Genomic DNA, 21430 nt, shown 5'->3' with positions numbered 1-21430 from the left:
TTTCCCTTAAAAGATGATATCTGCTCTACGTCATCAACTTTTGCCCCTGGTCCCGTTCCACCTATTCTTAAAAAAAGTATACGCCCCCCGTCTCCCTGACAATAGAGTCACCAACAATAACTTTTGGAACAAATTTCTCCACCGAACAAACATGGTCGTAGTTGCCGATGCTCCTAAAAACCCAACAATAATAACATGTGGGTGAGTGGGGTTGTTCTTAGGTAACCATATGATAGTTTTTTTTATTTTTTTATTGCTTGTATGTTTGTTGTTTCTGTCCACTTTGATGCTTGGAAGTGACGAATGGCAAGAAAGCTGCTTCCTAGTACACATCTATGTCAGGAGGAAGTGGGTGACAAATATGATGTACTGTCCACGTGAAGGTCAGACATATACCTTTACTAACCATTATGAGCGATGAAGAGAAATAGGATTCAAGAAAGTTCTAATAATAAGGGAAAGAATATGTTCCACCCACTTAAAACCTGAAACTGATCCCATCATCGCCTCCCCCCCCCCAAACACACACAAAGTGCTCAGCCACACAGTTTCACATATCTCACAGTGTAGGAAAGAAGAAAACTGAAGTAAAAAATATGACGCATACAATATAATATATGACACAAAAAAAAAAATTCTTCCACCGAACGAATTTGGTACCAGCATGACTAAAGAGACAAAGTCCAATTATTACAAACAAATCGGAAAAGGACTGCAATGACATCTATCAGCGACCGGATTAGAATTTTGGCTAGGTTGTGTAGATCCAGGAGCGATCGGTGATATTTGACACCTGTGTGAAAAAAAATCAGCGCCCCCATCCCCCAACAAAATTTTTTTATACTTACTTCACCTTTTTGTGTAAGGAAGAACAAGAAAATTACATTTTCATTACAAATGCATACACTTACATTATTTATTAAATTACTTGTAAATGAACATCATATAAATCAGGGGTGGGCAACTTTTTTCGTCAGCGGGCCGAATGAAATTTTCGTATCATGACGCGGGCCGGAATAGATTGAACGATTTAATAAAAAAAATCAGAACCTAAAAAATGTTATATTACTTGAATTACCAAATTATTAATGTATTTTTAAAAAAAAATATCTGAATGTCCAATTATCATTGAAAATGCGGCATTCGGCATCAATTTTTCTTTTTTTTTTTTAATTGGCTCATTTTACGGGCTATAAATTATATTAAATTAAAAATTGTAATAATTAGAAAAGGCATAAAACATAAAATATCTCGCACCAATATTATTTTTTTCAATAAGAAGTCAAACCCAAAGGAACTTCGTTCGATCGATGCTACAATAATAATTAGGAAATAACTCTTTGAAGCTGCGTAGATTCACTTGGTTAGTTGTACTGGCCGCGATTCCCGATTGAACCGAACGTTTACGGCGAGTGTAGTCAGGTATGGATTTTCTATATTTATGCATTTACCGAGGGGGCCGGATTCAACATCGTCGCGGGCCGGATGTGGCCCGCGGGCCCTCTCTTGCCCACCCCTCCTTTAAAGCCTTGTCCGCTTCAGGGAAGCAAAAAATTATTTTATATCATGTTCGAAATTGTTTTCTCATTAATTTTTATTAAAGAACAAAATGTCTTATTTCGTTCGTGGATATTTATTGGTAGTTTGATGTATTTTGGGGTTAGGTTGGAGCTTCTAGACCTTCGATTCCGAGTGAATTGGATCATTAATGTTTCTTCGGGCGTGAATTCATTTGTTAGTTTTTATATTCATTTGAATTGAAGCGTTCTAAGGTCAATATAGAGGTAATTCCTCTTATTCTATTGTTTACTGATATATATATATATATATATATATATATAATGTAGAACTTATTGAGCCTTGCTGATCTTGACATTTATAAATTGCAAAATAAGGTTACTGTTTCATAATTTTTCCCAAACAGGAAGGAAGATTAACTTCAATGTTTTACGAAGGAAAAGGCAAGCTGCTATCAATAGGGCCGAAATTCCTCGTCTTATTCCACCAGCTTGGCAAAGAAGGTTCACAAGGCACTCACAACAGATAATGCCAGTTGGTAAGTACTAAAACATTTATTTAAAAAGGTTCTGATTCCAAATGTATAACTGGTTTTGCTAAATCTCAAAATCTTTGTTAAAACAGGAAAGTGAAAAAAAAAAAAAAAAAATACCAGTTGTAGCAATATATATATATCTCCAACATTCAGTTTTCAGTACAAAATAAAATAATAACGTTACATGGTTACTTGCTCATCTCTCTCATTAAATCAATACTCTATTTAGTGGAAATGGATGAATTTACATTTTGGTATGTTAATATTATGCCCTATGGAGTGCATAATATTCACATGAATATCCATAAGTGTCCCACTTGAGACACTCATGGGCATCCACAGTTAGTAGAGTTCTGCATGGCACAGGCTTTCTTAACAATGCTGCTGTTCACAAGTTCCACAACACACCAAAGGATGCCAGATGTTGCCTGCAGTAGTACCTAGACCATGCAATAAAGGAAACATGAGACAATGAATTGCATTACACTATCTTCAGATCAGGCAAAACCATTTGCTACAGTTTGGAGGAGACCGGGTCATGACACAGTGCCAGTGGCGTTAGTGTCAAAAACCATGATCACCAAATTGTAAACGGATATCTCGTCACACCTGCACTCTGGAAGCTATATTCAAATGGGGCCTACCATGTGCCATCACAGTGCTCCATCCCATACAGTTCAACAGAAACCTTGTCCGAGAAAAACTTAACAATTCACTTTGCTAGCAGTCCAGCACAGCCAATACAATCATCTTCTACAGCTGAACTGATAACTGCACTAAAGGGGAAATGGACAAATTCCTGCTGCCCACTTAAAGGAAGTGAACTGCAGTGCTCCACAACAAACTGATACTGTCGCTGGAGCCAAAGATGGGCCCACACCCTATTTACTTTGCTCACTGAAAATCATGGATTTCCAGACAGGAGTGTCCTAATACTGTTGGTAGGGTAGTGCATATGCAACATGGTTACATAAGCAAGTGTTAAAAAGTATTTCATTCTCATTCATTTTATTTTCAAAAGGTAATATCTTTTAGTTGCTGAAGACGAAAAAAAGTTCCTAAAAAAAGACTGAGCTAATAAACTTTTTAAGAGCTCAGAAACTTTTTCTCATCCAAATTTGTCATTCAAAACTTGTTGTAAGATCAAATGTTCATGAATTGGGAAATTATGCTCTCAATGTGTAAAAAAAATATAACAAACACTGAAACATTTGCCCTATAAGCATCATGGCAATTTATTTTAAATACAGCTATCGTTATAGGGTGGACACCACTTATTTTGATCACTTTTAGACTGCTAGTGATAACAATAACTGACTGATAACAGTAATTGAAGAAACAAAAATGCTGCTCTTCAGTATTGTTTATTAATGCAGAGCAGAAAAGTGTACATAAAAAGGTGAAAGTGGACAGAAAGAAAATATTAAAATCAAATAAGACAAAATACTTATAAGCCTTACTAAGCTTTACTTATATGCATTGTTTCTTTGAGATAACTGAAGAGGAGAAAAAGTAGTATGTACTGGAACTTAAGAACAAGTTTGAGCTTCTGCCAACTGCTCAGGACCAAGATATCAACAAGGAATATTACGACTTTCTGAAAGTGATAAAGTCCAAGAAACCTATAGGGAAAAAGTTAGTCAAGAAACACTTGTTATGATGAACCGAAGGTGACAAATGAAGAGCAAGATAAACACTGATAAGGAGAAAATTGAGTATACTGAGTTATGCAAAGCCATTAGAAAGAGACTCAGAGAACATAAGAAGATTTAACACAAGAAAAGTAGAACAAGCATTAAGGGAAAACAAAGGACTTAAATCAGCAGTCATGAGCAGTAATACAGAAAAACAAATGATACTGAAACTGAAGAATAGCGATTGTGTACTTATAAATAGCAGAGAAGGCATAATTCAAATAGCAGAAGACTACTATAGAGAATTATACAAGGAGCGAGGAAATGATGCCAACAGTGGGGAATATGGATTGCAAATTAGCAACACATACAACATACCCAATATTCTTCCTGATGAGGTAGAACATGCGTTGAAGAAAATGAAGAATCAGAAAGCCCCAGGGGAAGATGAAGTTACTGTAGAGTTTTTAAAATTGGGAGGAAGAGACATGACACAAAAACTGGCAACACTCTTCACAAAATGCATTAGAAAAGGTGTGACGCCTAAGCAGTGGAATAATGCAATCATAGTTTTGCTGCATAAGAAAGGAGATAAATCAGAAATGATAGACCAATTAGCTTGTTATCCCACATCTACAAGTTGTTCACAAGGGTCATTACTAACAGATTAGAAAGAATACTTGATGAGAATCAACAGAAAGAGCAAGCTGGCTTTAGGACAAGATTATCAACTATGGATCACCTTCATGTAATATCACAGCTAATGGAGAAAACAAATGAATATAAAACACCATTATGCCTGGCATTTGTGGATTATGAAAAGGCATTTGACTCCATACAGCACAAGGCAGTGTTTCGAGCACTGGAAAGACAAGGCATAGATACCCCATATATTATGATTTTGAAGAAAATATATGAGAACACTCCTTCACACTAGACAAAGACAGTAGCAAATTTAAAATCGAGAAAGGAGTTTGACAAGGAGACAGTATCTCTGAAGCTGTTTACTGCTGCCCTTGAGGAAGCTTTCAGATTAGACTGGTCGCAGAAAGGAATCAATGTGAATGGAGAGTACCTAAACCATTTCCGATTTGCAGATGACATTGTGGTCATAAGCCACGATCCCAAAGAATTAGAGGAAAATCTTAATCAGTTATGCACAGTTAGTAAGGATTTTGGACTAAAGATGAATATGGCTAAAACAAAAGTAATGATGAACAAGTATGCCACAGAAAGGGAAATAATGATTGAAGGAGCAGTAATTGAAAAGGGTGGAGTCATATACTTATCTGAGAGAAGTCATTAGCTGTAATAATGATAAATAGTTGGAAGTCAAGAGAAGAATAAATTTTGGATGGATGGCATTCAGGAAATATATGCACATACTGAGGAGCAATATTCCAATTTGTCTGAAACGTAAAATAATGAACCAATGTATACTCACCACCATGACTTATGGAAGTGAAACTTGGGCACTCACCAAAAGAATGGAAGAGAAGCTGAGAACTACACAGCAAAGAATGGAATGAATTATATTGGGAATCAGACTGTTATATAAGAAGAGAAACAAATGGATTGGATTAGGCAGCAAACTTAAGTAAAGGACATTCTTATCAAAACTAAAGAACTAAAATGGTCTTGGGCAGGACACATAGCTCGAAGACATGATGACAGATGGACTAAGAAAATAACAGAATGGTACCCAAGAGGAAATAGAAGAAAACCTGGAAGACAACGGCGGAGATGGATAGATGAAATTCATGAGTTTGTGAGTAGTAAATGGATGGCCATTGCACAAAACAGAACGAACTGGAAAGTTGCTGGAGAGGCCTTCATCCTGCAGTGGATTGAAAATGGCTGATGATTATGTTTCTTTGAGAAAGCTATCAATAAATTTTCTGGAAATCCATACAAACCATTAATTGATGCAAATATTTAGTTGTTATAAAGCAACCTATGAACAAAAATAAATGGATAACCACACATCTGTTAGAAACTGCATTCTTTCAATAGTATGCCGCCACCTGTATGTCACCCTCTGCTTATATAAGCCAAGGCAGAAAGAGACAAACTGTCAAGGTACCACAAATTGTATTCCTAGAGAAGATAATATGAGCAAAGTTTCAAAAGTACCTTATGTAGTGGGCTCAAGCATCAGAGGCATCTTTGCAGGCAATGGACACATTATTGGGTGAAGTACTGAAGTCAGTGCCCAAGGTGCTTCTTGACAATCTGCTGTGATGCACTGTGAAAGTTGTATAACTTCACCATGTGACTGTTATTTCATCATGTCCAACACTACACTCCCAAAGGTAGGAGTCATCTAGGATTACGATGTCACTGTCCAAGCCAATGATGGTTAAAGGACCTCAACATTTAATTCTAATATTCTAGCTCAATCAGCCATATCTCAATCCTATGTTCTATAGCAGGAGTGACCAACTTAATTTGTGATGCGATCGACTTTTTCTTCAAAATGTGCCGCGATCTACTATCTCAAGAATTTCATTGCACATGGTTAAAAAGGGTAATCAACACGTATTGAAAAATATTGTTTATAAATTTTAAAGTTAAATACGATTCAGGTTTCTTATTTTAAATTCATAAATATTTAAATTTTTAATTTATGTGAAGTTTGTATCTTAATGTCATCTGCCAAGCTTTCAAAATCGATATACTGTGATAAGGCCAACCGTAAAGAATCTTGTGCATGCAAGTACGTAAGAGTAGCGAGATTCTTCTTTTTTTGTTTCAAGTACGAAAAGGCCGATTCACATAGATATGTGGAACCAAAACAGGAATTTAATTAAAAGTTCACTGCATGTTTTTACATTTGGGTACTTTTCTCGGCAAACATATTTTCTGATGGCTTTTAGGAAGATGTCGTTTCGCAATGTAATAATTTCATTTGTAATAATTTCAATATAAGAATTTTAATGTGCTCAACCCTTGAATGAGTTGACCACGCTGAATTCTGATGGGATCCTTCCACTTGTTCAGATTACGAACCTAAGGGGGCATGAATTCAAAAAGAAAAGACAGATGTTGAATAGATGTGCGGAAATTTGCCATTAGTCAGCGGGTGGTTAATTGCTGGAACAAACTTCCATCTGTCGTTGTGGAAGTTGATAGATTAAATAAATTTAAGGAGGAACTGGACAGGCATTTGGAGGGAATGGTGTGATTTTTTTTTTTTTTTTTTGGCTGATGCTGCATACGCTCATACACTTCCTTTCTTGCATCACATGCCACTACTACTACTATTTTCAAGTAATATTTTCACCATGTGAAAAATCTCAGCGATTTTTTCTGCAATTTGTTTTGTAACTTAGTCAACATTAAATGGATAAGAAATATATTGAACAATGTCTTGAACTGTTTTAAAATCACTGAATCTAGTTTCAAAATCATCCACAATTTTCTAAATTTAAGAAACATATTTCTCACTATTAAATTCAAAAACAGGATATTTTTGCAAATGATCGGTTTTTTTTGGTTTTTTTCTTTGAGATCCTTAGCCATTGCCAAAAATTGATATTTATATGCAGAAATACTACTAATCATGTCATCCACATTTTTATTTTTTCCTTGTAATTCCAAATTCAGATCACTTAATTTACTGACAAAATATGGCAAAAAAAGCCAGATCACACAACCACTTCGTATCCTGTAGATGCTGATAATCATCTCCCCTTTGATCAACAATTTCTTTAATTTCATTCAGCATTTGAAATCTCTGTAGAAACTTACTCCGACTTAGCCACCCCACATCTGTGCGTAATGTCAGATCTGGTTAATTTTCATCGAGTTGCATTTTGAAGTCTCCTTTGAAGAGATTGTCCTCTGATGGAATTCACGATTTTGAAAGCTTTGTCCATAACACTTTTAGTATTTAACCTTTTGCTGGCTAATAATTGCTGGTGGATGATACTGTGTGGGTTTGCCAAGCCCATACTCACCAGATGTGAGCCCCTGGGGTAAAATATTCACCAATTATTAGTATGAAATATTCACAATTAATTATTATTCCAATACAAAAAAAAGACAGTGTAAAAGACGGAAGAATAACGAAATATAAACATAAGTAAATATATTGGTAATCCTAAATTAACAGTAATGATAGCAGTGTAGTAAAGTTGTTTTCTTCATCCTCAGTTCAAACCTCTGTTTTTGCCCCACTACCCCCCTTTTTTCTTTCTTCTAATTTAAATTCTTTTCTCAAGTATATATATGGTAATTTATATGTTTTCTGAGATTTAATTTTAATTCTTTTCCTTTATTTACATTTGCTATCGCATCCTATGAAATGAACTGCATCATATAGCGGTTAACCAACTTCAGAAATTTAATAATAATTTTTTTTTTTTTTTTGTATACTACATAAAAATACAAAGAATCTGGAATCAATGAAAAAATTTGGAATACAATTATGTGACTAAATTTTGACTGTTTTATTGGTGAGTTAGTTATTTTCTTTAACAAAATTTAGCATTCTTTCATTTAGATCACTATTTGTTTGAGTTAGCTTTACAACAAAAAAAAAGCGTCCAACATCAAAATTCAGATAATTTTGATATGGGAGTTGTAAGAAAGATACTGATACAGATAAAGACTCTGAAACATGATTAAGACTTTCTTCTGGACAGATCACTACACTAAAGCAAGTGGGAGCTGTCATCTTCAACAATATCAGAATCTTTTTTTTTTTTTTTTTTTAACTATGATGCCAATTCTGAACTATTTTTTTTTAAATAAAAAGGAACAGATATTTTTTATAATTGTCATGTTTGGTTTTCAGAGATATTCTGAAGATTACTTTGGAATGTCTCTGAAAACCAGAAGAAGCTTCAGTGATTTGGAGTTTACCAGACAATAGAATTCCATCCAATTGAAATGAAATTGTATCTTATTTGTCGATTTCTCATGTTTTATGTAGTTCAGAATAGTCAGTTAATCAGTTAATATTGCTTTGATACAACTGATTTCTAATAAAAATAATCATCACACAATTTTTCCCTCTAGCTTTCACAGCACAGGTTTAACATTTCCCAGTTACATGTATTTAACATATTTCAATTTTTTTAAGGGATTTTGATGCTTGACTAGACTGGTAAGCCAAGTTTACATTTTTCACTTTTTTTTAACATAATTTTCAAGAAAGACTGAATAAGCACTTTTTGCATATTATCTTTGTGCTTATGGTTCTGAATCCACTCAAGGTCAATGAAACATGTTTTTTGACAAAATTTTCCTTATGAAATACGAAATCAACTTCAGAAAATAAAATATTTGATACACATATCATTGTATTCAACAATTCCTTTGATGGCCATTTCAATCCATACTCCTTATATTAAAATCTTTAAAATACAATAATTTTTCAATATCAAGATCTTTTGGGGCCTAAATAGTAAACGTTTACATGTTTCACAATTGTTACTCTTTAAAATATTTCTGACTAGGTAACCTGAGATATATGCCTGTACATTTTCATCAGAAATATCCACATCCTCACTGTACCTGGTTGATTCTGACTCTTTCACTTTGTCAGTGAGACTTACTGGCTCACTAGCATCCTGGTGAACCAATTCAGGCAAAGTATTAGTATGGTTTAAGAGGCCAAGAAGAACAGCAGCATCATCATCTTCACAATTAAATAATGCACTTTGTTTATTCGCTGTATGCACAGTTTGTCTTTTTCCTGTATAGCTGTTATTTGCTTCCTTAAACAATTCAGCAAAACAGGGCAGAATCCTGGATTATTAGCAATGTTCAACATTAAATGCTTCAGGGTTTTTCTGCTTGGTAAACTGAGATTCCTTCTCTATAACTTATAAGTACTTGGGCTTTGAAGGTAAAAATTTATTTAAGCCTGGATGTATTCAGGAAAGGAAAGGAAAGCACTGAAAGGGAAAACTTTATTAAATTTGCTTGGCTGAATACTGAGTTTCTCCTTCAACATTGTGAGGTGTTCAGTCCATGTTTTTCAGCCATGCCCAACACAGAAACGACTCTGGTGAGTGATACTTTGCATGAAGTACCTGGGTTAAGTGCAGAGAATGAACCAACACCCAAAATACAAAAAAATCTTAATGTTAAGATCAGTTACATCCAGGCTTAAATAAATTTTTACCTTCAAAGCCCAAGTACTTATAAGTTCCATCAATTATGATCGCTATCAATTATAATTACCTTAAATGTTCTTTCAGAAATCAGTATAATTGCACTCCAGATTTATTACATGAGAAGCACTTCTCTTCATAATGGCAGCATGAGAGGCACTTCTCGTTCATAATGTCAGAAGATAAATACAAAAAAAAAAGATAATAATGCACAAAAATAATTATAATAATAGTAACCAAAATGCAATGAAAAATGAACTCGCTATGCTAATAATAATACAGAAATAATTAAAATAATAGTAACCAAAATGCAATGAAAAATGAACTCACTATGCTAATAATAATACAGAAATAATTAAAATAATAGTAACCAAAATGTAATGAAAAATGAACTCGCTATGCTAATAATAATACATAAATAATTATAATAATAGTAACCGAAATGTAATGAAAAATTAACTCGCTATGCTAACAATACATAAGTAATTAAAATAATAGTAACCAAAATGCAAAGAATAGTAACCAAAAAACACAAAATGAACTCACTACGCTCAACAAATTAATCTTTTCAAACCAGTACCAATTTTATTAGCAATGGGCATGTTGGGAGTAATTCAGCAAGTGGACACTCTGTGCCTAGCAGCTGTGTGGCAATAAGAGTAGTCACGTGGTTCAACGGACTTGTAATAAGTGTATGCAGTGGGGCTCATAATAATAATATTTAGATTTTGACTAATCTATTTTATATATATATTTAAAATTCTTTGTGATTGACCGAAATTAAAGCCACGATCGAATGGTAGATCGCAATCAACTTGTTGCCCCCCACCATAGGATTGAGATATGGGTGATGGTTAGTTTTCTTTTAGCCAGTGAGCTCTAAATTACTGGAATAAGTTACCTCCACAGGCAGTTGAGGCTGACAGCTTGGGAATTTCAAAAGGTCAGCTCAATGAAGAAGAAATACACAAAGATTTTTAAAATTTATATATATATATATATTTTATCTTATTATTCTTTTGTTTGGCCAGTGCAGCAAAAGCCTGTGGCACCCTTGCACCAAAAAGCTATTATTACCAGTAAATTAAACAGACTTAGTATCATTTTGTACCTGATCTTGTATTTTTTCTGTTTGTGTGAACTAACAGAAATTTATTGAATTTTCAATGGAGAGATCAGAGAAAATTTTTTGAAAGGTAGAAAGTTGCAGGTATGTGGACTGAGTAGATGAAGTAGAAATTGATGAAATCCATGCAGTCTCTTTGCCACCTCACATATCCTTCAAAGTTAAACATACTGTAGAGTGTCTGAAAAACATGCCTGACTAAGGGCTTTTGTCCACATTTATTACAGTGTGTACATTATTTGTACAAGAACAAGAGAAATTTACCTCAATATGAAATGTAGAACACCAGAAAACTCTCCAGAAAGTAAAATGAATAAAAAGATGAACACAAAAATATTACAGTAAAAAATTAATTGAAAATAATTTTAAAAAAAATAATAATAAAATTAATTCAAAAAGTTCAACAAATTTTGAAAAAAAATTTTCCTTCCTTTGGAATGAAATTTGATTTTTTTTTTTTTTTTTTTTTGTAGTTGTTGGCGCATCGGCTTCTGTGGCCATAATGCACCTCCCAAGGTTTTTGCAGTACTTTGATCCAAGCCCGAGGCGGGATTCGAACCCGCGACCTTTGGGTTGCCAGGCAGGCGCTTTTACCCCCCCGGCTGGCAAAATTTGATTTAACAGAGCATCATAGCTCTGTTACATCAAATTCATATTTTAAAACTCTTATTGATTATTTCATTCATTTCCTTTCTCTCAAGGCATAACCCAATGCACACAATTATGGGAAGTTTTTTGAACATCTTGGTGAAAAATACATTAGATTAACACTAAGATACTCAGCCCAAATTTATCATATTTCTTTCCTAAAATATTGCCTTCAAAATTTGCCAGGGTCAATTTAAATCATAAAATTTCAGGCATAAAGCAACTAGTACTTGCCACATTGAGTAATATAGTTAAAAAGAAAGGAAATTTGTTTTTCAAAATTAAACTTTTTAAATTAAAAAATTTTGTTTTTTGAATTTTTAATTAATTTTTGAATTGTTTTAAATTGATTTTTTACTGTAATCTTTTATTCATTTTAATTTCTGGAGAGTATTATACAGAAGTGTTCTACATATCATTTGAGGTAAATTTCTCTTATTCTTCTACAAATATTGATGTCAATGTAGAACGCACTGAGCATCATAATCCTGTTATATACTATCAAATGTGTATATTATATATATATCTCCCTTTCTAGAAAACATATTTCCTCTAAGGGTTATAATACTTTTTTTTTGCAGTAAACAGCTTAACTGCCAATCGACCAATATCAAGAGTTGTTGACTGGCCAGCAATTGTTGCTAAATATCTAGAAGTGACCTGTGATCGGACCACACTTCAAGCTTCTGATGAAGTCCGCGCAGGTGAATGAAAAAAATGTGTCTTAAATATTTATTTTCTTAACCTTTACAGTGGACCTGTTTTGAACTGGCATATAGTTCTCAAACACCTTAATGTTTGGTGAGGGAAGTACTAGTTCCAGGAAATATGCAAAGGCCCCAGTAACTTTCCAACCTGCTCGGAGATGGAGATGATACAGAAAGTTTGCTGTATAACTAACTACAGTCCAGTTTATCAACCACCTTGCTAAGAGTTTTCTAAAAACAATTATATTAAACAGATGTTCCAGTGAAGTTCATCATTATTTCATAATGTACCTTTCAGTGAAATACCCTAGCATCTTTTAGAGGGAAGAGGGAAATAAAAACTAAAATCAGTGCCTAAGTACTATTGGAGTAGCAGCCTTTGTAAATAATGTATATTACTTCTCCAAGAGACTACTGATTAAGCTTCCATATCTTGAATTATAATTTATATACTAACATTTCTGTAAATTAATTCAGTTGCATCTATGTACAAAGTCATGACATTGTGTAATTTCATCTGTGGTTCTTCTAGAATGTGAACTTTCAAGAAAAGTGTTTTGAGAAAACTTTTTTCAATCATACTCAGATAACTGGTTTGATACCTTTGAAAGCATAGCAAATTTTGTACTCTATGAAAATATTGTAGCATATATTTCTTAAAAAAATATATAAAACAAATATGTACATGTGAATTTAAGTATAAAAGAAGTTGTAAATCTAATAGGTTGTGAAATGCCAGTATTAAGTCAACTGTGTTTCTATTATTATTATTAACAGTATATGTAAAGCATTCATAGTTGATGTAATATACAATATGAATATCTTTTTATTTAGTCTATTTCTCTTTGTGAATTATGAGTACCCACATAACACCATACAATACATCAGTTTAGCAAATCATTTTGTTTATATTCCTTGCTTTACTTAAAGTTTCTGAAGCAGTCAGTTCTACTATGAATCTGCCATAGATGTTTAAATAAAGGCAAGTTTCAGTTAATCAAATGCTCACACCTGCTGTGAAAAAAGTGTACTGGTTGCTAATATAATATTATAATATTAAAAACACACTTGTTTTTGAAAAAATAATGCATTTTCATATCCATAAATTCAACTACTAGATGTACATTCACAACAAAAGAAGAAAGTTAATGAGAACTGTCTTTTACTTTCAAATGTTATTTAGTATCCAGTATGAAACTTCTAGATGCACTACAGACCATAATAAGTAATGGAGTCTGCAAGTTAATACATGCGGTCATTCAACTAATTGCCTGCAGCCATAGGTTAATTTTGAATACTATTTTATTTAAATCATAGGGAGAGATGGCTGATGCAGAGACAGCAAAACAGGACCTTTATATCAGGTCTATAATTATGCCCAGTTAAAGTATCCAACTTTGCACAGATTGCATCAGCCAAATTATATGTAGATTTTTAGTAATTACTTTATTTTACTTGTCATTATGCAGTTCTGTACTACAGATAAACCCTCAGCTATTGATCAAGCCAAAAAGTTAAGAAATATTTAAAGATACTAATAAAATATTTACTGTTGTTTGTTTGTTTGTTTCTGCACAAAAGCAAAGGAGTGACCAAAGTTTTATAGCACTAAGGCTAGAAGTCATCAGTGTAAATTGAATACATGCCATTGACAGTTTGTTTTTCTAAATGCAAAATCCTGATGACAGTGTCTGTTAAGGCATTTTCTACTGTGAAAATAATAAACTTGTACTAGGCAAGAGTTTTCATGCTTTGCAATAATGATCTGACAATTCACATTCTTTTTTTTTTCCTTTTACAAAATTCTGTAAGTACATAATACTATATAATTAATAAAGTATTACTGTAGTGTGTAAGAATAACATTGTAATTTTAATTTATTTTTTTAATCAAAATTATACTAAGCACAAAGATAACAGCATGACTCAGTAGTGATGACTCTGAGAGGAATTCTGCAAGCAATTCTACTCTAAACCATGCTTTTATTACTTGTACATGTGTCCAGAACTGTTCTCTAGTAGGTTATGATAGTACTGCAGAGATTATTGGGTATTTTTATATAAAAGATTGAGTATGCAAGGAAAAGTGATGTTGTTGTGATCAAAGATAAGTGATTAATTTTATGGATCTATCATGCAGGAGATAAAACATAATATTTTAGATGGCATTAATATATACAAGGAATTTTACTGTGTACTGTTTTATTTTCTGTTTAAATACCTTTCCTATTGTCTTTTAATTTTTTTTTATTTTTCATATATATATATATATATATATATATATATATATATATATATATATATACAGGGTGTTTCAGTTAAACGTTTCAGAACTTCTAAGAGGGGTAGGGTACATCCTGACAACTCGAAATCATATAGCAATGTGGGGTCGGAAATGCTTTCCTGAAGCGGTGTTGTACACAGAAGCACCATAAAAAGAAAAGAGACCGTAAGTGAGAAATCGTTTTAATAATACATGAAAAGAAGCAAAAGGTACAAGGATTAAAGTAAGTGTTCGAAGTTTCTTCAACCTCGTATTGCTTTCGCACAGTGGTACCTTGGAAAATGTGCTACAAATCCACTTTTTCCTGCTGAAGTGTTATTTTCCGATGAGGCATCCTTCACAAGGGAAGGAATTTTCAACACGCATAACGACCATATCTGGGCGGTCGAGAACCCGCATGCAATACGACGTCGTGCAGCACAGATTCGATTTTCGGTCAATGTATGGGCCGGTATTATGGGAGATCACCTCATCGGACCTTACCTGTTACCGTATCGTCTAACCGGACCTATCTACTTGATCTTTCTGCAGCAAGTATTGCCACAACTTTTGAGAGATGAACAGATTTCTGCATCGACGCAACAGACAATGTGGTTCCAACACGATGGAGCCCCTGCCCATTATAGCGGAGATGTTCGTAACTACCTGGATGTCACATTTGGTCAACAGTGGATCGAACGTGGTGGTCCCGTGCGTTGGCCTGCTCGGTCACCCGACATGTCTTGATTTTTATTTCTGGGGTCATATGAAATCGCTAGTTTATGACACCCCTGTTGACAATGCTGAGGAGCTGGTTGCAAGAATCACAGTAGCTGCCGAAGAAATTCGAAATTCGCCTGGAGTATTCCAGAATGTTCGGATGTCCATGCGTCGGAGATGTGAGGCGTGCATTGTAGCCCGTGGAAGAAACTTCGAACACTTACTTTAATCCATGTACCTTTTGCTTCTTTTCATGTATTATTAAAACGATTTCTCACTTACGGTCTCTTTTCTTTTTATGGTGCTTCTGTGTACAACACCGCTTCAGGAAAGCATTTCCGACCCCACATTGCTATATGATTTCGAGTTGTCAGGATATACCCTACCCCTCTTAGAAGTTCTGAAACGTTTAACTGAAACACCCTGTATATATATATATAAATAATAGTAATATATAACAGTTGAGAAGCAGAATAAGCAGAAAACGGAAAATAACAAAAGTTATAGTATGTCTAATGCTCCAAAACGCACAGAGCAGCAGTAGAGGAAACAAAAGGATATAAATACTGTGTGGCTTTTGGAATAAATAAAGTGTCTGTGAAAATGGAAAAGTCCACAAGGTGCCAGAACTAAGAGAAGTTTAAGGGATAGTAGAAAGTGGAAGTGAAGTGGTGGTTAAACAGGTAAAACAATTTGAAAAACCTAGTGCAAAAATGAACTGGGACTGAGGAAAAAATATATATATACAAGTAAATAAATAAATACATAACACTATATTCAGATATGTGAAGGCAATTTTAACAAGAGATCGAATCAGGGGGTGGCAAATATGCATAATCTGAATATAGTAGATGAAAATATGATACATAGCAGGAAATTCATCAGGGGACTACTCCATTTCATGTTTTTAGGCCATCTTTCCCAAAAAATATATTTTTTTCAATGATAGAGGTCACCCCTATCTGTTTCTAAATCTAAATCTATAAAAATACTGTGACCTGTCATTGTTTCTCCCTTTTGCTTCCTGGCTGTGTACATCGCTCCTCCGCTCTACTTAATGACTCCAGGTAACTTTTTGATTTGGTTTCAATTTCCCTTCTCTACAAGCCTATGGTATTAACACCCATTTTTACTAATGCTTGCTTATACCAGAACCCTTTCTTTAAGGTTGGGCCTTACACACTCAGTAAGTTCAGTAGTATTTTTAATGACTTTTTTTTTACACCTTTTTTCTTTATACTGTCTTTTTCTATTTTTTTCCCCGTTCGTAAAGCTATTACTGTAATATGAAGGTGATACGAATGCTCCATCTATCCTAAATCCTATCGCTATCTTCGCCTTGTTTTGTCTTTTCTCCCCTTCCCAAATTTACTTTTGTAAATTTGTATATACAGTAGATTCTTGATTTTCTGGGATAGATGGTAAAAAACAAATCCCGGATAATCGATTTACTAGTTAATCCAAAAATGCAGAAGTCCCCGACATACGTAGGTTTACGTTCCAGGACTTCTTACTTCATCGAGTTTTACATAACTGGGGAATGACTAGTAACATATTGCTACTATATTATTATTGACAAATCTGACTTCAGCGCGATACTTTTTAACAATTTTCAAAGCTGGAGTTGTCCCGGCAAGGAGATACTCAGAGAGCCAGTGTTGAGGCAGTGGTGGTGGGGAGGCATCTGCGCAGAGTCCTGCACACCCTCACCTGCCAGTCCCTTCTCCCCAAAGACTTTATTCGCTTCTCCAGGAAGAAGTCAGAGTTGCTTCTCCCACTCTTGTCATTCACAACAATTGGAAAGACTCAAACAGACAATGTGTTTGTTAGTTCCTCAGGTTTGGCCATGCCAGGGTAACAGAAACTTTTTTAAGTTACCATAAAGCTCTCAATTTGAGATACTACACTAACGACCATTCATGACTATGGACCCTTCATCCTGAGTGTCTGGCACTCAGTAGCTGACCGATTTATTTTAAGTTTACACCTGCCGGAAAAAAAGGTACATAAAGTCGAATTTCTGTAAGTTGAGTATTACGTTAGCTGGGGAGTGGCTGTATATGTTCAAAAAATGCAAGAAAGCATACTTTAAAATTATGAAACATCATAAGTATACTGTATTTGGTCCTTGAGGCATTCTGTCAGGTATACCAAGCTGTGCTTGCTACCTGGGAGTCTAAAACACTGATGGAACTGATATTTGGGTGACACCCAAGTCAAGTGGACCTAATTTCAGCAAAATCCAGTCAGTCTGTGACAGCCAAATTCTCTGCTTGCACTTTCATGATGGTGTAACTGTACTGTTAGTAACCCTAGGTATAAGCCCCATGTCCTGAAATATGGCACCTAGCATACTGGAGGTGACCACCCAGGTGCGAATCAATGTAAGCAGGAGTCAAGACATGATGTCACATCACATGGAGGAATGCCCCCCTTCTGTGTCACCAGGCAATACCAGGTGATAGATGACTCTCATCAACTGGTGCAATGCCACCACTTTGCTTATTGGTCTCCAGAACAAAGTGCCAACAACCCCCATCTCTTCCATCATGCAGTATGATTGATGTCTTTTGAGGTTATGATAGACATCATGGAGAGATCCAATCTTCCTTATGTTTCAAGGGTACAGCTCTAAAACTGTGTTTGCAGGCCAGCCAATAGCCCACCAGACCGAACCTACTGGTAACTCTCTAGGAGGCTTCTGAGATCAGCTAGTGTATAATCTCACTGCCTCTACTCTGCCATATAGTGATAGGAGTGAATCCGAGTAGTGTGTATGCTGGGTGAATTATCAAAACCAAGTAATGTCAAGGAGATGGATGCATTCTTACTCATTTACCTACCAGAATACCATACAATCCTAACCACTCAGCCAATAAGCTTCAGCTTTTTCTCAAACCCTTCTAAGATCATGCTGTATGAGCCACATCCAAAAATTTTTTATCTTCATATAGCATGTCCTTGCCACCTTTTCTTACTTCTGAATACACCATGAATTGTCAAAATAACAGAAAACTTATCTGCAGAAAGATCTAAACCTTCCAAACACGTCCTCGTTCATTTCACAAATATACGTGGGCTCAGTTCTAATCTCAATGATTTCAATTTCTGCTTACAGTCTGCCAAATTTCATGTACTTTTGCTGAGAGAATCCCAGTTATTGGTTGGTTAATTCAACCACTGCTCATCTCAGTTGTTTAAATTATTTGCTATATGATTCTTTTATTTTCTTCAAAGGTAATATGTGCATATGTCTATTCTAATATTCCCTCTCAGAGACTTAGTAATTTAGAATCGCTTCTTTTCAATCTTCTCTGGATTAAAATCTCTCTAACCACATTCTGTCATATTCATCTGTTGCCTTTATCATTCTACCAACTCCACTAACCACTTGGAACTCTTTGAAACTTGACTTTCCCCAGTCAAACTTTCCTAACAGTGAGGTAATTTTACTTGGTTATTTTAATGTTTACAACTCCAGCTGGCTTCTGTTTTTTAGTCACACAGACTCAGCCGATTGAGTTGCTGAGGCTTTTGCAATTACTAATGACCATATTGAAATAATTACACTCAAACACCAGCCAAGCAGTTAAAATTTTACTATAAAATAAAATAAGATATAAAATAAAATAAATATGATACAAATATCAATTAAAAACAATGCTAAAATCATTAAAATATACTGAAATACCGAAGCTTTCGGAGACTAGTGTACTATTAGTGGCACAACACATCCTTAAGTAACAGGCCCATGGCACTCAAACACGTGATTCAAACAGTAATAGTACACTGTTGAGGAAGGAGACAGTGGTCTCTGAAAGCTTTGGTATTTTAGTATATTTTAACGATTTTAGCATTGTTTTTAATTTTGTAACCTATTTTATTGAATTTATTGTAATAGTCTAGTTTATCCGATATTTGTATCATATTTATTTTATTTTATATCTTATTTTATTTTATAGTAAAATTTTAACCGCTTGGCTGGTGTTTGAGTGTAATTATTTCAATATGGAATTACCCAGCCCCATAGGCCTTTTTGAAGATACTAATGACCAGTCAGAGATTGTTCATTTACCTACCAGAATACCATACAATCCTAACCACTCAGCCAATAAGCTTCAGCTTTTTCTCACAAACCCTTCTAAGAACATGGTTGAAGTGAGTGGTCCTCTAGGCAGCCTCACACCACAACTTGGTGATGGTCTCTTCTCTAATGGTGCCTTTCCCAAGTGAATATTATCAACCGCATGTTGTTTGGCATTGCAAGAATGCAAAATGGGATGATCTGAGAGATTTCTTTTTTTTCTTTTCCTTGGTCTGATTACAATTTCAAATCTTCTGACGTCAACTTTTGCTCAGATCGTTATCAGTGAAATTATTCTTGTAGAGATGAAATCCTTTATTAAACACTACTTTAAAATCTCGTCTTTTATCTAAACCTTGGTTTTCCAATAAATGTGCTAAGGCTGTTCAAGAGAAGAATGCTGTATATCATAATTGGCTTGTATCCAAATCTCCAAGTTCATTTTCTGCCTACAATGCTTACAACAATTGTAAAGCAGTTATTAATAAGTCCAAACTACATTTCAAACAGACTATAAGTAGAAAATTTGCTTCTTGTTTAAACTGTAGTCAAGCATTTTGGTCTCATGCCAAAGCTACTGGCCGCAACATTCGCCCATCTCTGTTAAAACCAGATGGTTCTATTGCCTCTTCAGCCAAAGATAAAGCTGACCTGCTAGCATTATATATTTTTTTTCAACTTGTGCATTGATGATCTTGGTAAACTACCTCCCACCATTCCCAGTACTCTCCATTCAATGCCTCCTGTGGTCTTCCGTCAAAAGGTTATCAGGATTCTGAACAATCTCGATGCTAAGAAAACTTCAGGTCCTGATGGTATCTCCACTTGTTTTTAAAACCTCTGCTCCTGAATTTACTCCTGTTCTGTGTTGTCTTTTTTTTTTTTATCACTTTCTTATTCAAAAGGTGTTTTCCCTTCCACTTTGAAATTTGGTCATATCCAGCCAGTTTCTAAAAAGAGTGACAAATCCCTCCCATCCAATTATCATCCCATTGTAATTACTTCTACTCTTTCTAAAGTAATGGAGAAATCAATTAACCGCCAACTCGTAAACTATCTAGAAACCTTCTGTCTGATCAACGACTGCCAGTATGGATTCAGTCGGTGTCAATCCATTGGCAATATTCTGGCTTACATTACCCATCTATGGACAAATTCAAAGGAAAAGTTTGTGAAACTCAAGCAGTTGCTCTTGACATTTCAAAGGCTTTTGATCGTGTTTGGCATAAAGGACTTCTAAATAACCTTCCATCTGATGGTTTGCCAACTGTTTTGTGTAATTGTATATCTAGTTTTCTTTCTGACTGTACACTGTGGGTGATGGCAGATGGCTCTCTGTCTTATAACTTTTCCACTAATGTTAGTGTTCCTAAGGTTCAGTTCTTTCTCCCACTCTTTCCCTCTTGTATATTAATGACCTTCTTCCATGGACTGGAAATGCTATACATTGTTTTGCTGATGATAGCACATTGCATTCTACCTTCCAGTTTGAGAAACCTTGCCTTGTATGAACAGCTTAAATTTCTTGAATATCCACTACCAATTCATTACATGTTGATCTCCAGTTCTCCAATGGGTCAAAGAAAACTTAGTTGATTTCAATCCTTCTAAAACTCAGTCCTGTCTTATATCTCGCAAAAAGAATTCTGCTGCTATGCTTATTTTCAACGACACCCTGTCTAGGCAAGATCTTATATCTCTATTGAGGATTAACCTGACTTCTAATCTCTCTCTATCTCTCTTGGCATAAGCACATTACAAATATTGCTTCCTCTGCATCTAAAAAACTGGGTTTTTTCTTTCTCTTGGCATTATTTTTCTTCCAAACAGCTGTTCACTCTGTACAAATTGCAAATCTGCCCTACCATGGAACATTGTTCCAGCATCTGGGATAGTGCCCCCAAAACCTTTCTCAGGCTATTAGATTCTATTCAAAAGAGGGCAGTTAGGTTAATCAATAACTCATCTCTAACAGATGTTAGAGATGAGTCTGTTCTGTATCTGCTGCATGCCTTTTCTATAGATACTTCCATGGGCACTGTTCTGAATTGGCTTCTATAATTCCCACTCTCAC

The 21430-nt window shown here is 34.8% G+C and overlaps 1 protein-coding gene across 1 annotated transcript in view; it reads left to right on the top strand.

Annotated features, from left to right (window-relative positions):
- Positions 1–12295, top strand: part of nompC (no mechanoreceptor potential C) — a 103786-nt gene extending 91491 nt beyond the window's left edge. The window contains exons 28-29 of the mRNA XM_090384425.1: positions 1925–2056; positions 12165–12295. Of these exons, the coding sequence (XP_090240551.1) occupies positions 1925–2056; positions 12165–12295 (263 nt within the window). The remainder of the gene's footprint in view (positions 1–1924; positions 2057–12164) is intronic.
- Positions 12296–21430: the final 9135 nt, after the last annotated feature.

The sequence above is a fragment of the Mastigoproctus giganteus genome, chromosome 11 (assembly GCF_048544385.1).
Source record: "Mastigoproctus giganteus isolate SK-2022 chromosome 11, ASM4854438v1, whole genome shotgun sequence".
Lineage (NCBI taxonomy): Eukaryota > Metazoa > Arthropoda > Arachnida > Uropygi > Thelyphonidae > Mastigoproctus > Mastigoproctus giganteus.
Note: the sequence above shows the minus strand (reverse complement) of the source record. Positions and strands in the feature narration are given on the sequence as shown.